The 19,460-nt window shown below is 44.2% G+C and overlaps 1 protein-coding gene across 1 annotated transcript; it reads right to left on the reverse strand.

The window, feature by feature from the left end:
• Positions 1–3,561: 3,561 nt before the first annotated feature.
• katna1 (katanin p60 (ATPase containing) subunit A 1) lies at positions 3,562–12,021 on the reverse strand. Its single transcript, XM_068708598.1, has 11 exons — positions 11,922–12,021; positions 10,167–10,332; positions 9,278–9,417; positions 8,712–8,907; positions 8,410–8,525; positions 7,325–7,430; positions 7,088–7,246; positions 6,611–6,737; positions 6,313–6,447; positions 5,157–5,283; positions 3,562–4,319 (listed from the first exon to the last, which is right to left on the reverse strand). Exons 2-11 carry the CDS (start codon positions 10,326–10,328, stop codon positions 4,121–4,123), a joined length of 1,467 nt encoding a protein of 488 aa, XP_068564699.1. The 5' UTR covers positions 10,329–10,332; positions 11,922–12,021; the 3' UTR covers positions 3,562–4,120.
• Between the last annotated feature and the right edge of the window lie 7,439 nt (positions 12,022–19,460).

The raw sequence follows: 19,460 nt of genomic DNA on the forward strand, positions 1-19,460 counted from the left end.
AGGGAGTTGCCGATAAGGCCCATGCGCGCTGCTGTGTCATAAGCCCTGGATAGCAGGTCATCTGTGACCCGACATTGGGGTCGAGGGCACCTGGCATCGGGCCTCAGGGTCTCCTCAGGGGAGACTATGAGGGCCGCAATAGTCGGCTCAACGGCTGGCATACGGGCAAGGCCAAATTTTGCCGCGTCCTGCATGGCCGCCAGGGTTCGTCCATCCGATGTAAGACGGGACAGAGTCCCGGTGTCTCTCCAGCATTCATGCAGCTCCCTCAGATATTCTTCGGAGGGAGGATCAGAGAAGGTGGTGGGGGCAGGAACGCCCCTGAAGAAGGCACTCGCAGGCGGAGGTTCCGGCTGCTGTGTATCTAACTGCAGGCGTGCTAGTGCCATGCGAATAACAGACCCCATGGAGTTATCGACTGCCCCCTCTGAAGAACTCTGAGCTGAGGAAGGGGAGCCAGGCCCAGAAGCATGGGAGGGCCGCCCTTCACTGTACTCAGTAAAGAGATTGGCTGACGCTGCCAGTGAGATAATGTCCTCTTCTGGACCAAGCTCAGCCGTGGATGGATCTGGTGCTTCAGATCCATCCCTGCACTAGGGTGGAGGGTCAGGAGAAGCGACTTCATTTGAGCAAGCTCAGCAGTCAGCAGATCCACTCTAGAAGACAGCATGCTGGGCTTAGCCCTCTGGAGGGAGTCCCTGCGGTTTCTGTGGCCTGGCGTTTGGAATGGGTAGGTTGGGCTGGATTCAGCTGCCCTGACAGGGGGAGGTCGCCCTCATCTATCAGGTGTTCCACCTCGGCGAGCCTACCAGCCCTTACTACTCGAGGCATGATGCCACAGTTCATGCATGAGTTCTCTGAGAGGCCCTCCCTCAGATGCTCGAGGCCAAGGCAAGAGGGGCAGAGGTCATGGCCGTCTTCCGGCTGAAGAGGAGCCATACATGTCCTACAGCCGAGAGAGTTAAACATGGTCGCAATTCTGGAGGAACCCTTGTCCCACTAGTTGGTGTGGGCTGCTAAGTCAATTTGAGCGGGAGCGCTCTGCTGACGAGAACAGGCAGGGGACAGTCAGTGAGAGGGGAGTGAGGACACTTTCCACTAGGATAGTCGTCGCAGATATTGGTGTCCCACCAGATAGCCTGAGCGAGAGCACTCTGCTACTGTGGAAACAGGCCAAGAAAAATAGTCCTTATAGTGAGAGGGTAGCGAGGACACTCTTCACTCGGACAGTTGTTGCAGATATTGGTGTCCCGCCAGTTAGCTTGAGCGAGAGCAGTCTGCCACTGTGGAAACAGGCCAAGAAAAAACAGTCCTTATAGTGATGGGGGAGCGAGGACACTCTCTTCACTTGGACAGTTGCTGTAACTATTGGTGTCCCACCAGTAAGCCTGAGCGAGAGCACTCTGCTAACTTTGATAGCCGTAATGTTTACAAAACCAATGGACACCATCCGAGTATTAGCTTAGTCTAGTTAGCACCAAGTTAGCCGGAGCGAGGACGCTCTGCTCACTGTGACAACCGTAATGTGTCAAGTAATCAATGGACACAATGTCAATGCCGATCTAGTCTAACTAGCATCTCACCAAGTTAGCCTGAGCGAGAACGCTCCGTTAACTGTGAAGGCGGCCCGACAGCGTAACTCTACGCTCCCGCTAGCACGCCGCCACTGGATTAGCTAGAGCGGAAGCGCTCTGCCAACCATGGAAAAAACGAACAATGGTTCTAGAAACAATGTTAATCGATCTCACCGATTGTTGTCTTCGCGATTTAGATGGCCCGTATCAGACTGAGTCCGGGGCTCGATGGTCCAAACGGCGAAACACGCCGTTCCCTCCTAAGAGGGACAGCTTGTAGCAGCCTTTGATGGGCGAAGATCCGCAACTCTGACCAGTGGTCACAAGGCTACCGCGACAAACTCTAATATGTCTTGATCATAGACAAATAATTTTCGCTTAAGCTTCTACTACCATGGTAGCTAGCCTGCGTAGCAAGAAGATGAAAAAGGACTGATCTCAGGATGACACCGGAACTTATAGACGACGGGGGTCATCCGAGGTCACAGGTGACTTTGTTGATATAAAGACTCGACCTGCGCATGCGCAAGACAGGTGTTAAACACTGTCATTAAACACAGGTGTTAAACACAGTCATCCTTACTGGCCCATACATGGGCCAGTAAGGATGGCCCATGTACGATTGTAAGGTTTTGACTTTAGTTTGAAAACTGACCTACAAACTAGGCCCATGTTGACTCAAATGCAGTCATAAACAAATTACAATGCAAACCTACTGTAAGCAACACAAACAGAGATAGACAGACAGACTCAGTTGTCTCACTGTTTAGCTGCAGCTGGTTCAGTCTGCACGGCCCAACAGAGTCCCCTACCAGGCCTCAGAATTCCTCCTCCTGTTGTTCACTGATATGCCGGTCCGGTGATCCGTAACCAAGGACAAACGTGGAGAGTTCACCTGCTTGGCCCTGAGCTTTATCTCCCAACAGCAGAGGCTGCATGGTGTTAAAAGCACTGGAGAAACCAAAGAGCATGATCCTCAATCTGCTCCTGAGCCTCGTCCAGGTGGGAATAAAACCGGATTGCGTCATCCACTCCAACGTCTTCCTGGTAGTCAAACTGCAGGGTCCTGAGGTGGGAGGCTAGTATCAGTCTCTCAAGGGTTTTCATCACGTGGGACATCGTTTTAGGCTTCGGGTTGCCTTTTCTTGGTTACCGGGATCCGGCATGATGTCTACCACAGTGTGGTGATCTTTTCCAGTCTCAGGTCGAAGATGTGCTGTCAGCTCATTGTTGGGGAAACAAGTTACAGTCCAGGTTGAGTTCAGTGATGCAGATTGCGAGCCCCTCGTTGTCCTCTAAATATTGCTTTCAGCACTTCCTAATTTTTGGTCTCAAAGCAGCCCCTCAAAGACATTAACACAAATTCAGTGGGTAAATTATTATTAGGAAAGAATCTGGACCTATGGATGGTTTTTCTTTTTTTGTTTGATGAAGATCTCATCGGGATTTATGGTCAAGAATGACTTTGATGATAAACCTTTCGGGTATCACTACCAATGTGTTCCTAGGCTGTGTGAGGGACTATGCAGGTGGGCACAAGGGCAATTACTGGTCAAAAAAGTGGGTTTAATGTATCCAAAACTACTCCAGTGCAAGATTTTCAACATGTATTTTTGTGTACTTTTTAAAATGTACTTGTCAGTCTGACCTTTCAAAAACACCCTTAAAACACCAGGTATTTTTTGGGCTCAAAACAAACCCTTTATCTCTTGCATACTTCCATACTAAAAGTTTGATGCCCGGGCTAGAGACACGTTCCTTGACAGTTATGTCCAGGGTTGCACCATCTTTTGTTAATGAGAACAGCAACTGCAAGCCTCCCTCCTCTCCTCTCACTCAGGTTAAGAAATCTGTGTCCTCGGTATCTATGGTTCAACAGTAGTTCAGCCACTTATAATTGAAAGTGAATGTTTCAGCATGTCCTCTGAGTGTTATTTTTCCTCCCGCCAGCAGATATATTGTAAATAAACTTACACGCAAGACAATGTTAATATCAATAATCAATAACTTTATTTATAGAAATGTCTTTGTTGGTGTTATCTCCAAAAATGTGAAGAAACATACATTTCACACACTTAAAATGAAGTGTGTTTAATAAAAAAAACAGGACAGGAATAACATTTGATATGATTAAAAATAATGGTACAAAACAAATATGACACTTGGGAAAGCAAAGTAGCAGTAAAACATCTCTGGAAATTAAATCAACTGTCAGTGTGTTGCAAGAAAAATGACATCCTAACAATTGTCAGTTTTTCCTCAAAGCTACGGTTGAATTTGTCTTAAATGTCAATGATTTAAGGATCATTAAAACAAATGTAATTTGTGAGAAATAACCATTTTCCCTGAGAGTCCCTGTTTTGCATAACATTAACATAATGTACAATATGAAGAGGTGCGACTTTTAAAGAGCATGTATTGACCTTAAATATAAACCTACTCTTCAATATCACCTGAATGATTCAGAAAAATCCACCAACACAACCTGCCACACACAAACTCATTATCCTACAACAATAGTTACACATTTCGGATACTGGTGTTTTTCAGCAGGACCCAAACTCTTCGATCCACTTTTCATACTTCTCCAGGTCAGTGGCAGACACGGATTTGGACACTTTCTTCATAGCGGACTCAAAGTCCTCCATGGTGGTGGGCATGTGCATCTCGTCCCGGGAGATGTTACGGATCTCCTCTGGTGTGAGACCCTCGATTCTCCGCCTCATGGCCATCAGAGAGGCGTCCCTGTAGCATAACAACGACGGTTTTCATTTGAACACTTTCAGCAAAGATTTCAAGAGAGGCTTTTTTTTTTTTTTTTTTTTTTTTAAATCACACAAATGACTTAAATTCCTACAATAATCCCTTCAGCCTTTGCTTTTATTGTGCTCTTAAATGCAATCTTAAATCAATTTACTATCTTGAATTACGAGTTTTTCCAATCCATACATTTGTAATCTCATGTTCAGTAAAAAATCTCATTTAAGATTTGTTGCCAATATATTTCAGGACCACCTCAACTTTTTCGCTTCCGGGATTCCTATAAATACCAGCCTAACCCTCCTTCTCTTCCTCTATCAGTTTCTGTGCCCCTCCCTCCCACCATGTTTCTCTATTCCCGTTTCTTCCGTCTTGAGGGGGGTCTGTCATGCCCAATCCTTATTAAATGGGTTACATGCATCATGTCGACAGTGTTGCCCTTGCTAGTGAATAAAGAAATGTAAATGCTACAAATTTCCAATTGTGTTCTAAAATTTTGCTGCAAATTACCTTCTAATTTTCCCAAAAAGCTACTGTATTTTATTTCTTAGATTTCTATTATGACATTTTTGCTTTTATTTGACAGTGAATAGGATACAGAAAGCAACCACAGGAACAACTGTGTTTATATGGTATGATCCAGTCGGTCACTGGTGGACACCCAACCCTTATTGTGTTTTATCTATTGTAGCAATGACACATATTTTAGCAACGATCATATTCTGTGAATACATTTGTTGTTTAATCTCTGTTAAAAACAGAAACTACTGTGAAGATCAACATTAGAACTGTGAAGGATGGGAAACAGTGGAGGTGGCTGACCTGCACACATTGGTAATGTCGGCTCCTGAGTAACCCTCCAACTGCTCTGCAATCTTGTCCAAGTCCACATCGCTGGCCAGCTCCAGCTCTGTCAGGTTGATCTTGAGCAGCTGCACTCGCCCTTCAGCTGCAAACAGTAATGCAACAGTGAGTGGAGCAGGCAGGAAGCCCACAGCCTACCACATATACACCAACCAGGTAACATGAATAAAGAGCCCACTCGGACTGCCGACCGGGCAACACAGACAACTGCTCTGGGGCTCTGGGAGCGACCTGTCAATCACAAGGTAGCACTCCCCAAAGCATACTCTGCTTTATGGTCTATTTGACTCTAAATGTACCATGATTTACTAAACGAACATCATGCTGTAGTAACAAAGACTTGAAACTAGAGATTGAGACCATAAACTCATGTTTACTGAGATAATAAATCAATTTAAAAGTAGGGTTTATTTTCTCATAGACTTCTATACAAATCAGACTTCTTTTTGCAACCAGGAGTCGCCCCGTGATGGACATTAGACAGAATGCAAGTTTAAGGCTCTTCTGTATTGCTTGCACCCTGGAATATGCACCACTGAAGCCCAACATTAACAATGATGATAAGGGCATGTGGTCCTGCATTACAATCTGATCTTGAGGCCCTGTTTTGTAGAGGGGGCTTTTGTCAAAATTGAGTTTTAAGACTCTAATTAATGGTTATATTGTACTCACATGTTGCACTTTCCTAAATGATTATGTTTTTAGTTAAAATACCAGAAACTGGCATACAACAAACCTTGAACCAGGTAGTATTCCAGCATAAGATTATTGGTGTTAAAAACTAAACATAATGAAGCTGTGTGCACTGTACTTGAAGGTGACAGGATACAGAATGCAAGGTATGCAGGGCTCAGTGGGGGCTAATTTTGCCCTCAGGGCCTCCCAAGCGGGTTAATCTGGTATAAAACCACATTGTGCAGTTAATAACCAACATTATGAGAGGCCTTTCTGTTTGAACATGTGTAGTCTGTCTGTTCGCTAGTTGTTGAACAGTAAAAACTCACAGGTCACATAAGTCTGCAGTAACTTTGGTCACGCTATCTTTGCTAATCGTGAGACTTATGGAGACCGCACTGTCAAGAAGTAAAAAATTAAAAAAACTAAATGAGTGTACTTGAAGGCAGGGGGATGTAGATCCTCTTCTCCAGCCGTCTTCTCAGAGCCTCATCGATGTCCCACGGGAAGTTGGTGGCAGCCAGCACCATCACCATCTTTGATGGATCATCGTTTTCTGACGCTCCACCAACACCTACACAAAAGCCACAATAATGGAAAAAGCCTTAGAAAAACTAATGCTATGGAGCTATTAGCTTCTTTCCACCATTTTAGACTTAAAAAATTTCTAAGAACAACTATAAGATAAGCAGTAAATGATACAATTATGGTTGTGTTATGTCTCATTGTCATTATACCGTCCATCTGCACCAGTAGCTCTGCCTTGACTCTCCGGCTGGCCTCGTGTTCCTCTGAAGTCCCTCTACGGCTGCACATGGAGTCAATTTCATCAATGAAGATCGTAGTGGGAGCGTAAAAACGAGCCTGACCGAGACCACAACATGTCAATGTACAAATGTCAAATAAAGTTTAACAGAATGTGAGAACAGATGCCTAATTCAGCTTAAGTCTGCAGAATGTACCAGTCCTAATCATAATACAGAAATTTACATCCAAATTTGGACCACTAGAGGCAGAAAGATTCACAGAAAACATTACTTATTACGTTATGGCTACAGGGTAGTACATCACATTTGCCACCCAACTAGTCCAATACTTTTCTCTCCGGAAACCTTAATGATGCCCTGGATACCAAAAATGCCCAAACCATTTGATAATCCTAGAAAAACATGACTTGGTTATCATCGGTGCCAAGCCCATATGGAAAGTCTCACCATTTCAAAGAGAAGGCGAACTAGCTTTTCAGACTCCCCTCTGTACTTGGAGGTGAGAGTGGACGAGGAGACATTGAAGAATGTGGTTCTGCACTCGGTGGCAACTGCTTTGGCCAAAAGTGTTTTCCCCGTGCCAGGAGGTCCCACCATAAGCACTCCCTAAAGTTAAAAAAAAAAGCTTTAGTGAGAGATATATATATATAAACAAATACAACCTAGATTTTTTTTAATTCACACCTTCCACGGCCTTCGTATGCCTTTGAAAAATGCTGGCATCCACATCGGCAAAACGACCGCTTCTTTCAGGAGTTTTTTTGCATCTACCAGGTCTGCAATGCTGTCCCTAAGAAACAGTGAACAGTGATTAAAGCTAGTAGGAAACAAGAAGGCAGGTGACCATCACAACCAAGCTGCTTGATAAACAACACACTAATTACGGTTCTTGTTAAGTTTGTGTTTAATGACGTGTTTTTCTGTCAGACAGTGAAATCTAAACAGCTGTCCAAACAGCAGTCCTTACTGTATATTACTGATGATGAAACACTGGACGATTTGAAGAAAATGTCGAACTGAGATTTGTAAAGCCGTACTAAGGCTGCTGAGTTTTGAAATCTTAACCGATTTTGAAATCATCATCACACGCATACAGGAGAAACTTCACAACTACATGGTTTTGCAAAATGATGCAGGGTGGAGTTAATGTTAATTAGCTACAGTTGAGTGAATTTTGCCAATGACAGATGTCATCTGAAGCTCGAAAAGCAACAGCTGCTTACTAATACTTTCACCTCTATTAGCTTACGGTATCATTCATTACAAAGTAAAGTCTAATTAAACTTGCAGCTCTCAGAATTCAAAAATTGCAGTTCTTGAATTTGCACTTCCAATTTCAAAACAATGTTACGTTCAAGTGTTCGGCCAGTGATTTTTGTTAAATTTGTTACAGATGTGGCAGGAAATTTTTAGCTTTGTGTCTTTTCCCAAGATCACTTGTAGGCGTTGGTTCAGTTTAAGGTAGCTTTGTATTAAGTGGTTATTAAATGACAAATATTTCATAAAAAGGTATGAATCTTTTTTCTTTCTTGAAAAAATAAAATAAAACAAACGATAAAAGGATCCACCATCTTTGGAAATTGCTTTGTTTGCTCTCACACATAAGAAGACTAATATGATTTCATTATCTCTCGGCATCCAGTACAGAGGCACATCTGGGACATATTTAGCCTGGCTTACTACAAAGACTGGAAGCAGGAGTTAACTGCCAAGACAGAAAACAAGTATATTACCCAAAAATTCCACCCACAACTCTAATGAACACGTACCATTTGACATTTGGATTCTGAGATATAATATCTCTCTCCAAAGCTTCCACAAGGTCTTTATCACATCCTGCACCGTCGAACTTCTTCACTTCTTTCTCCTGGACATCTGCTTTGTTCTGGAAGGCAGAAATAAACAAAAACATTATTGCTCTTCCAGACAAAAAACTGGAATTATAGGCTAGGCATGGCTACAGGGAAGCAGACTGTTTAATCAACAATGCAAATAGATGTTCCTAAATATATGTTATGCAATATAATGAGGGACGAAGGTGGTGTGTCGAATCCACCGACACGTTGCTCACCTTGTCATCCTTTACTTTGCCAGCGGCCTCCTTCGCCTCCTTCTTCTCTTTGCCTTTGGACGGTTTGCCTCTGTCCCCGTTGGCCCCACGGGGCGAGTTCCTCTGCTGGGCCCTCACAGCCACGCTCAGCCTGTTGTTGGGAGGTTTGCTGTCTTTATAGGGGTTGGCTGGCCGTCTGACGGGACAAGGAGAATGTCTGCGGAAAAAAGAAGCCATTGTCAGTCTAAAATCAAAAATAATAAAAACATGTTTGAAGCAGAAAAAAAGGAAAAGAAAACAAGAACAAAGAGGCATTATGAGGTTTACGGGCCATCTTTCTAGGGGGCAGAGCAGGAACAAAACAGGCTCACATCAGGAACTCACATTCACTAATATCAATCATATGACTACATCAGAGCTATTGTTAACAGACAAACAGCTTACTCAACCTCAGATCACAGATATGTGCTCTGCAAAGGTGAACAGTTAAATAGGCCTGCACAGCCCAAATTGGTATCACAGCACAGAAAGAAAACTGACTTAGGCAAAGAATGAGAAAGCTTAAAGAAAACAAAACTAATCAATACCGCTGCTCCACGGGCACAGGCCTTATTTCGCAATCGTCGTGGATACTGGGTTTAGCGGGCGTCGTGTCCAGTTGAAAGTTCTCCAGAGTCGACATTATGTCCTGAACTTGTCGATTCTCTTCGCTGATTTCCTGCCACAGCTGAGAAGCAAACACAAGGTTGCACATCAGAAAATAGATTGGCCAAGCATGGATATCTCTCTCTCTCTCTCTCTCTCTCTCTCTCTCTCTCTCTCTCTCTCTCTCTCTCTCTCTCTCTCTCTCTCTCTCTCTCTCTCCACAAGAAAAAGAAATAACAGCTAAGTACAAGGACAACAAAGCTGGACAGATAAAGAATGGACAGGAATGCTAGGTAGTTATGAAGTGTAAATATAAATATTATTTATATATATATAATAAAAGCACCAAAGACGAACAATAAAATAAGAAACAATGTATATACACAAGTCACATGCTCTGTAAGTTGTAAACAATGAAAACAAATAAATATAAATATACGTAATACTGAATGGACTGAATGATTACGTACAGTATGTACATCTTAAGATATATATTGTTTATACAGTGTGTTCGATTTATATTGAAACTGACAGATGATATGTACATATTAAAATAACTAACTGTACATTCAATAAAATCACAATCTATAATTGGAGCAGTGGATATTTTGGTGTTGGAAGGTTATTGACAGTGTATGAGTGATGTAGTGTTAATCAGTGACAGCCTGCAGAAGAAAACTATTCTTGTGTCCGACTGTGTTGGCGTACAGTGTTCGGTACAGAAAGAGAAGGGTTTGCATTGACTCTGGAGGCTGCCATCCGCAGCTCCATCTGGCAATGAACATGTGCTTTCAAGTTTTGTCTGATGTGTTTTTTTCAAGCAGTATTTACCTGCTGCCATCTCTGCTGAAAACTGCTGTCCCGCACAGTGTACACATACTTCTTGATTTGTTCCAGCAAGCCGTGGTACAGAACGCTGGCCGAGCTGTAGTTTCCCAGCAAGGCGTATTCGCGGGCCAGCTTCACGTTTTCGTTGATCTCTCGAAGACTCATGGTGCTGCGGGAGGACAAGACAGAAAATCCATGCACAAAGGTTATTGCAGCTGCAACATTGGCAAGATATTGGCAAACATTAGATTTTTTATTTTTATGATCACATCAGGAACCAGAGGGTGTTTTATACAAATAGCTCAGAAATTCTGGGTTTATTCTGAAAAGGTCCGACAAGACTAACAAACTGAACCAGGATGATGCTGTCTCATAAAGCCAACATAGAGCTAATGTGATCAGGCAGAGATTTTGTCCCCAAATCACTATGGAAATCCCCCCAGAAAGGGATCTCTTTGAGGCCTGCATGGACAGAAGGAATGATAAAAGTGACCAATAACACTTTAAATGTATGTAAATATGTCAGTATTGCTTTAAGACAGACTTTACTAACTTTTTAATATATTAAGATGTTTTCTCTCACCATGTTAATACACCAGATCAATATTGGAGTGATACTGATTTCATAAAGCGGAATCTCACCAGCCAGATAATACAGTGTTTTTAACACTGTCAATACAAAACTATGTGTTTCCACAATTGGTTATACTCATGGAGTCAGGAAACCGACTTGATTTTACTTTACCACATGGTTCCTCAATGCATAATATTACCTTTATTCATCACTAAACACCAGGCATCAGTACTACAGATCCGCGGATACCTTCAGTTTAGGTATTTGGAGAATAAAAAAAGTGTGATTGGTGCATGATCACTGATTTTTCCAACAAAAAAATGTGGCTGACTGTGAATGAAAATCCAAACTTATCAGAACGATCCATCCTTCTCTAAAAAGACGCAGACCAGAAATGCATGTTAGTGGTTACCTTTTAGGTTTTAAAATGTTTTATGAAAATGCGAGGGTGTATTGTTTTAAAATGAACAACAAGGAAGTATATTTATATATCTAGTATCATCTGATTATAACTAGAGATCATTTGAAACTAATTACCCTCTTGTTGTGTTACTTAAATTTTTAAGCTGTGCAACTGTCAGATCATCCAGCCAAAGAAAAACACATCAAAACTCGCAGTGTTATCCGGATAGAAACGGTAAGACGTAAACGTGATGCAATATTTACCAGCTAACTTATGTACAGTTTTAGGGCATTTTCCACCGCATAGTGTGATATATATACCAACAGGGTGGCTATTGTGCCTCTGTTTAACACTTGCTGTATGGATTAGCCGGAGCTAACGTTACGCCCAAATGAAACACAACTGTTTGTGTGGAAAAACGCGACACGAAAGTCTGTCGTACAAGATGTTAGCAGTTCAGATAAGTGACTGTTAGCTTCTCTGTTGACGTTGCAGGAACACATAATAGCTGTCGGGCAAAATGCCTTGACGTTAACTACAACCGATGAGTTAAGTTAAGTTAAGTTAAGTTAAGTTATCTGTCAACTAGCAAGACCAGCCTTCACTTTGAATTTCAAGCCCCGGTAGGTTGGTTGGTTTCCCTTCTCTCGTACAGACAAAACGTACCAGAGCACTGCTAAAGTTTGTATTTACAAAACTTGACGTGTTCATATCAATCGCCGTGGATTGTTATGAGCCATAAATCGTACACAAACTGGTTTGTAGTGGGTTTATACTCAACTTTTCAGATGTACACACACAGTCCTCGCAGTGGCAGGAGGTCAAAGTGAGTCTACGTAAATTAAGACAACCAACCGACACGCAACTAAACGACCTGTCGACGTTTGTAGTTCAGTTTACATCACGGAAGTGATCAGCGCGCGTTCTGCATGCAATAAAACCAACGAGGGCAGTACAGGTTTGCACTTCCGCTCATGAACTTCAAAATAAAACCGAGTTACTTTCAAATTAGACACATATTACAAATCCATAATAACTTGCAGGACAGGAGTAACGTTAAAGAAGTTAAAACCTCGCCTAGAAGTTGGACGTGAGCAGCAACGGTAATTGACAAAACTGTAGCATTTTGGTCAGTTTTCAGCCTTCCCAGAATATATCACAGATTCAAATCCAGTGTGTTTACAAGCTCAGACAGTCAATGAGACCTTACTGTTTCTTTTCTGGATATAGGACCAGAACGTAATTCCCTTAAAATCGAGATGAAATGAAACAATTAGCTAGGCTTTCTGTTTTCCACCTGTTGCTCCTGAAGCTGGCTGACGCCACGTCATTGTCTACCTAGAGCCAAACGCTTTAATGGAGATGGGCTTCAGAAGAAGCACACTCCTCTCTGGCGAGATGTTGAGGGCTATCAAGACCAAAATCTTACGCCACAAACCAAACAGTGACACTCTGCTCATACAGTTGACACAACACACACTCTACATAAACACTTGTGTATAGACACAACACCCACACATACTATACTGCAATATGTATCTAGCCAGCCCCATATATATTATTAGCTGCTACATTCTATACTCTATCTGCACATTTAAACATGTATATATTTTTATCGAAAGCTTTTTATAAATATCCATATCTGTACAGTTATTTTATTGCACTCCAGAGTACCTACTCTATTACTTTACCGTTATCACACCCTATCTTGTACCTATTTCAGCTTATTTTTCTATCTTATCATATATGATATGCTTATCTCAACTATTTCTTATTGTTTGAAAAAAATCTCATTTTTTTTTCTTAGCATCATACCACAAGGACGCAAATTCCTTGTATTTTGTGATTCTTACATTACTCTTATTATAGTTTTATTACATAATGTAATAAATAAATTATATTACATTACATGTATATAATGACATCCATGCAAAGTTATCCTTCAATGTTGGCTCCATCCTATAAATCTACACAATACAAAAAAAGTGTTTTAAACTTGCTGTATACAAGCTCTAAATAAGGTTGTAAAAAAAAGGAGAGACAGCGAGATCCTCCTTGTGGCACTGGTACCTCAGTGGCACTACAGCGGCAAGCGTCAGTCAGGTGCCACAACTGTGGCAAGCGAGCGGCACTCGTTCGGCACCTGTCAATAAGCTGCCGAGTTGAGCGGGTGGAGCCACATTTCCTGAGAACACCCATTGTTGTCACGATAGGATTTTGATTAAACTATATTACGAACTGTATTGCATCAAACAATCCACAGATTAATCGAAAAGTTGATTATTGCTGTGTACATGGATCAATTAATATTAAATCGCATGTAGTCAACTATTGTTGCTAACATACTCCCATCGGCCCACGTTTATTTATTTATATTTATTTATGTTTCCTCTAATGTTACCCTGGTATGTGCTTGCATCACAGTTGTCTTGCATACGGTCATTCTATTGCCTTGACTTTTATTTTGACATTTTTTTACTTCCGGACTAACTGTCTTACTTTGCGTCGCTCTTCAAAAGAATAAAACAAGTACGTACACGGACCAGGGGGGCACACTCTGACTACTGGTGGCAATCCTCTGATGCCTGGTGGCACTGCACTGACTACTGGCGACATTCCTGTGACTAGTGGTGGCACTCCTGTGACAACTGTTGGCACCGGCAGCTTGTGGCACCTAATGACGCCTACATATAAGCAGAGGAAGAGTGAAGATATTACATATTTAAAAAAAAAAATATTCGAACATTTAGGCATAACCACTTGTCAGGGTAATTTGGCACTCTGTAGATGCTTGGATGTCTTGACAGGTGTCGAACGAGTGTTGCTCGGATGCCACAGCTGTGGCACCTGACTGACGCCTGACTGACGCTTGCCACAGACTAGCCACTGCAGTGCCAGTGCCACAAGGAGGATCTCTGCCTTGAAAATAAGAAAAAGAAAAAAAGTCAGAAACCACTCTGCACCTTTATAAAAAATAACTGGACCTCTCACCCATTCTCTTCTTTCTCCACCGAGATATTGAGGTAAGTACAAGCATTATCAAATTGTTCAAATACGGTGGGAGATGTATATTTCACACATTTAGATATCAAATACTCGTTTTTGAAAGAAGCTCAATTCGTCCACCTGGCCCGTGTATATTTAACATTGAATGTTAACCGAGCGTGCAGCAAGCTAGCTACTAATGCTAAGGCTAGCTAGCTAACTTTAGTATGAGAATACTTGGACCCGATAAATGCTAGTTTTAATTATTCTAACGTTAGGTTTCGAATTGAAACTAGCTAGTACAGTGGTTTCCACAAAAACATAATTGTATTTAGCAGGCTTGATTCATCCAACTGATCAGCCTAAAGTCAGAGGAGGTCAGCACGTTAGCTTGAAAACCAGTATATGGCTGTTTCGCCTACAGTAATGTTATCAGACTAGTCTGTAAAGAAAGAATATTTTTTGTATTTATCAAGCCATTGTAAGCTATTATGTTGAGTATGTTAAGAAGCAGTGTTCCGGTGTATGTGTTTTGTGCCTTTATTGTGGAGGAGGAGACGGAAGGAGGAAGAGAAGTAAGAGGTTCTGAGAAGGGTGTGAGAAGGATTAAAGTGGCTGTCATCTTGGCGCCGAATGCGGAGCCCCGTGTCTGCTATTTTATTATTATTCTAAAGTATAGGCGCAATATAAACCCTCGGCTACATTGGTGGCAGCGGTGGGATCGCTTTCCTACTGAAAAGACCCATCGGCAGGTAAGTGTAGAAGGCAGTTCACCGAAGTTTGAGCTAGTTAGCTAACGTTAGCCACTGCTAACACCCGCTTAGCTTAACTTTGTACAGTGTTTAGCTAACACGGCACGGAGATTCCGTAAAATAAGAAAAGACAGAATGTGGAAATACGAAGAGGACCCGCTGGGCTACAATGTGAGGCGCGGAGATCGGCCGTTCGCCAGCAATGTCAGGATTGAACTTCCACCGCCATTTGCCGGGGAGGAAAAACAAAGTTTCCCCTGCTGGGCCAGACGGTATGAAGTAGCTGTGAAGGCGCTGGTAGGAGGCAACGGAGGTGACTATGATTATGAACTTGCTAGGATCTTGCCAACGCGGCTCACCAAGGCTGCCTTTCTCCTGTGGGATAGCCTGCCAGAGGCCGTGCAGACCGACTATTCTGCAGTAAAGGAGAAATTACAGGAGGCTTTTGGACAAAGACATTTTCTGGATTGTTTCAGAGCGAACCTCTCTGCCCGTGTCCGTGCTCCATGTGAGAGTTTGGAAGTGTATGCAGCAGATATAAGCAAGCTAGTTCAAGAAGCATTCCCGGGCTACGGTGATATAGCTCACAGAGAGGAGAAATTCCGCAGATTTCTGGCAGGGCTCGATCCGGTTCTGAGAGCTAAATGTCACGAGCAGGGGGCTACTGATGTGGATGAGGCCCTGGTCATCGCTGGCCGATGTGAGATGGCCAGAGAGACTCTAAAGATGGACTATGTCAACACCCATGTAAGCCAGCCGCTTACAGGAAATGGTACAGCAACAATGGTACAGTCCATATCTGATGGAGGTGGCTTGTACAAAACAATGGACAGAATTACTGAAGAAATGAGGATGGAAATGAGGAGAATGTCAGAGGAAAACAATCGACTGAGATCCAGTGGCTGGAAGGACGACTGGAAAACCTCTCATTCAGTGCGTGGAGGTCAGTGTCAGTGTGTATGCAGGGAGCAGGGCTGCCAGTCATGTCGCCTGCGGGGTGAACAGAGAGGACGTTCCCCTGACCATGCATGGCGGGAACGTGGAGCAGAAAGAGGTTCCGGAGAGAAACAGGATTACCGGTCGCCTTACGATAACCGAGCTGGCTCTCCAACTTGGAGGGGCCCTAGATCTACCAGGGGCCCCTTTAATGAGGAAACACAGAGGACGAGAGGAGTGCGTTTTCTCTCTCCCAAGAGAGAGGACCCAGCCGATTGGTCGGGAAACAGAATGTAGCTGATGTTGGGGCCCAAACACCAGCTACCACACCTATGGGCTCAGCCAGTAATGCATCGATACAAGACGCGATAAAGTGACAGAGTACCTCATATGTGAGGGGGAGCATTGAAGGGACTGAAATCAACATATTGGTGGACTCAGGAGCTACAGAGTCCTTTATCAGTGCTGATTTTCGCATGTCAGCTCCAGCGCTGCGCGAGCGACCCATAAATGCTGACTTTATTGCTGCACGCGCTGTGAATGGCCAGATGCTTGACACATTGGGCACCATAACTACCACCCTACATCTGGGTAATGAATCCTGGCAGCATGTTTTCTACGTACTTCGGGGGTCTACACAAGCAGCACTGCTGGGCCTGGATTTTCTGGTCCCTAATCATGCCCTCTCGGATTTTTCCCGTGGCAGACTGCAGTTATGGGACACTGATATTCCTTTTTTGAGCGGCAAAGACTTGATTCCTGAGTGTTGTAATGTCTCAATCGCAACTGCTATGACATTGCCACCCCTCAGCGAGATGATGGTGCCAGTGTGTGTGTCCCCGGCTGGGGCCATTGACCAGCTGCCTGACGTCGTGGGCTACTTAGCGCCTAACCTCCAGAGTAAAAGTGAGTGTGTCGTTGCTCACACAGTGACTTCGGTGAAGGATGGAGTTACTACCGCCTGTGTGTTAAATCCTACAGATCAAGACATGATACTGAGAAAGGGCATGCATCTAGGGGAGTTTTTCTCTGTGAATGAGTCTGAGTTGGTGTCACTCCCTCAGATCCCAGTGGCGACAGTTTCTGCCAATTCACCCACTGAAGTGCCTTTTGTGTCACTGGAAGAGTCTCCGGCTAGTCAGCAGCAGAAGGCACAATTGGTTGCGTTGCTGGCAGAACACCAGGAGATATTCAGCACATCCAGAGGAGTGACTGGGAAATGCACGCTTATTCAACATCACATCAAAACGGGCAATCATCCAACGTTTCATGCAACGTTTCAGCGGATGATGGAGCTGGTGCTCAGAGGGCTGCCATGGCAGGTGTGTATGGTGTATCTCAATGATGTTCTGATATACAGCCCCACCTTTGAGAGCCATCTCTCCAGTCTGCGTGAAGTTTTCTCCAGGATCCAGGCGGCAGGTCTCAAACTAAACCCTAAAAAGTGCCACCTAGCTCAAGATCATGTGGTGTAACTGGGGCATGTTGTGTCTCGCCACGGCCTACAGCCAGACCCTCGAAACACCGACAAGGTCAGAACTTGGCCTACACCACGGAATCCAACTGAAGTGAGAGCGTTTGTGGGTTTATGCTCTTACTATAGACGTTTTGTGAAGGACTTTGCCAAGCGTGCAGCCCCTCTGCACCACCTAACGTGTAAAGGCACGCCTTTCCAATGGACCACTAAATGCAATGAGGCCTTTGAGTATCTTAAAGGGGTGCTCTCAGAGGCCCCAATTGTCACTATGCCTGACTTCAACATCCCCTTTTAAAGTGTACACAGATGCCTCCATGGAAGCAGTGGGGGCCGTTTTGGCTCAAGACAGGGAAGGACTAGAGAGAGTGGTGGTGTATGCTAGTCAGTCGCTCACTCCCACTGAAAGGCGCTGGTCCACGTTTGACAGAGAACTGTGGGCAATAATGTGGGTTGTACGCCAATTCAGACATTACATCGGAGCGGCTGCCTTCACCGTTGTAACTGATCATAAACCTCTGTTGGGCCTCCGCAGCAAGTCTATTGACAAAGATCCCACTGGAAGAAGAGCACGGTGGATATTGGAGCTGGATCCTTTCAACTGGGTCATTCAACATAAGGATGGAAAACAGCATACTAATGCTGATGCTCTCTCACGGCGGCCACAGGGTCCTGTGGCTGGTACGGTGAATGACACCACACAGGTGAATGCAGTAGGCTCAGACAAGGAGTCAGGTGTTCCCCAAGCCGGCAGTCTGTTGACACCGCCATCTGCGGTGAACCTCCCGACCTCTGACCTCATCACAGGGAGGCAGCCGTCGAAACCAGACAGTGAGATAAATGACCGGTCTTTCATTCATACACTTTCACATGATGGGACTGGACTGAAAGAACTACAACAAGCTGACCCAGATATTGCTACGGTGTTGGATTGGAGGGGTTCTCGACCACCTCGAGGGCAGATGAGAGGCAGCTCCAGGTGGCTGCGAAAGTTATGGACTGAATGTCCTCGTCTTTCTGTGGTGAATGGCCTACTCTGCCGGAGAGTGACTTCCTCCCTCACAGGGGGTGCTCAGTATCAAGTGGTCGTGCCCTCATTGCTTGTCCCTGATGTGCTGCACCATCTTCATGGAGGCCCTGTATCGGCGCATTTCTCAGCAGAATGAGTTTGGGAACGAGCAAGGCAAACATGTTACTGGCCCTCTGTTCAAAGACATTCGACAGTGGTGCGAGCAGTGCCTCCCGTGTCAGACCCGCAAAGCCCCTGTGCCCAAGCACCGGGCACCAATGGGTGGGTCCCAAGTAACTCGACCATTCCAGAGAGTGGCAATGGACATTCTTGAATTACCAGTGACTGCTAAGGGCAACAGATATGTGTTAGTAGTAGAAGACTACTTTTCCAAGTTTGTAAACCTGTATGCGCTTCCTAATCAAACGGCCCAATCAGTAGCACAGTGTCTGTTTGAGGATTACGTGCTGGTACATCGCGTTCCAGAAGTGGTTCACAGTGACCAGGGCCGGCAGTTTGAATCTGGGGTTGTTCAAAGACTGTGTCAACTTTTAGGGATTAAGAAAACACGCACCACGCCGTATAATCCCAAATCCGACGGCATGGTTGAAAGATTTAATCGGACTCTCATCGATCAACTGGCCAAATCACTGCTTGCCTGCGGAGGTGAATGGGATGAGTATCTGAAACAGGTGGCTTTTGCATATAACACATTTGTTCATGCTTCCACTAACTACACTCCTTACTTTTTAACTCACGGACGGGAAGCTCGTGTACCGGTGGATGTGTTGGTGCCATCGCAAATGGCAAAAAATTGGACTTGCCCTCTTTTTCATGCTGACTTTGTGTCTCCGTCGGAAAGGCTGGAGACGGCTTTTTGTGGTGCCAGGCAGTGTGGTGCTGATGCCCATGAAAAACAAAAACTGTACTATGATGGAATGGCCCGTCATCAGCCGTATTGAGAAGGGGACCTCGTATGGCTGCATAATCCCACGGAGGACCGCATGAAACTTGCTCCCCACTGGAAGGGACCCTTCAGGGTCCTGGCTGTGTTGGACTCTCAAGGAGAACAGGGACTCATCTATCGCATTGGCAGTCCTCTGGACCTCCACGGACCGGAGCAGGTTGGTCATTATGACAGACTAAAACCGTACACTTTGCTAC

This window comes from Cebidichthys violaceus, unplaced genomic scaffold (genome assembly GCF_023349555.1).
Source record: "Cebidichthys violaceus isolate CVI_PGR_0920_01 unplaced genomic scaffold, fCebVio1.0.p SCAF_14, whole genome shotgun sequence".
In the NCBI taxonomy this organism is placed as follows: domain Eukaryota; kingdom Metazoa; phylum Chordata; class Actinopteri; order Perciformes; family Stichaeidae; genus Cebidichthys; species Cebidichthys violaceus.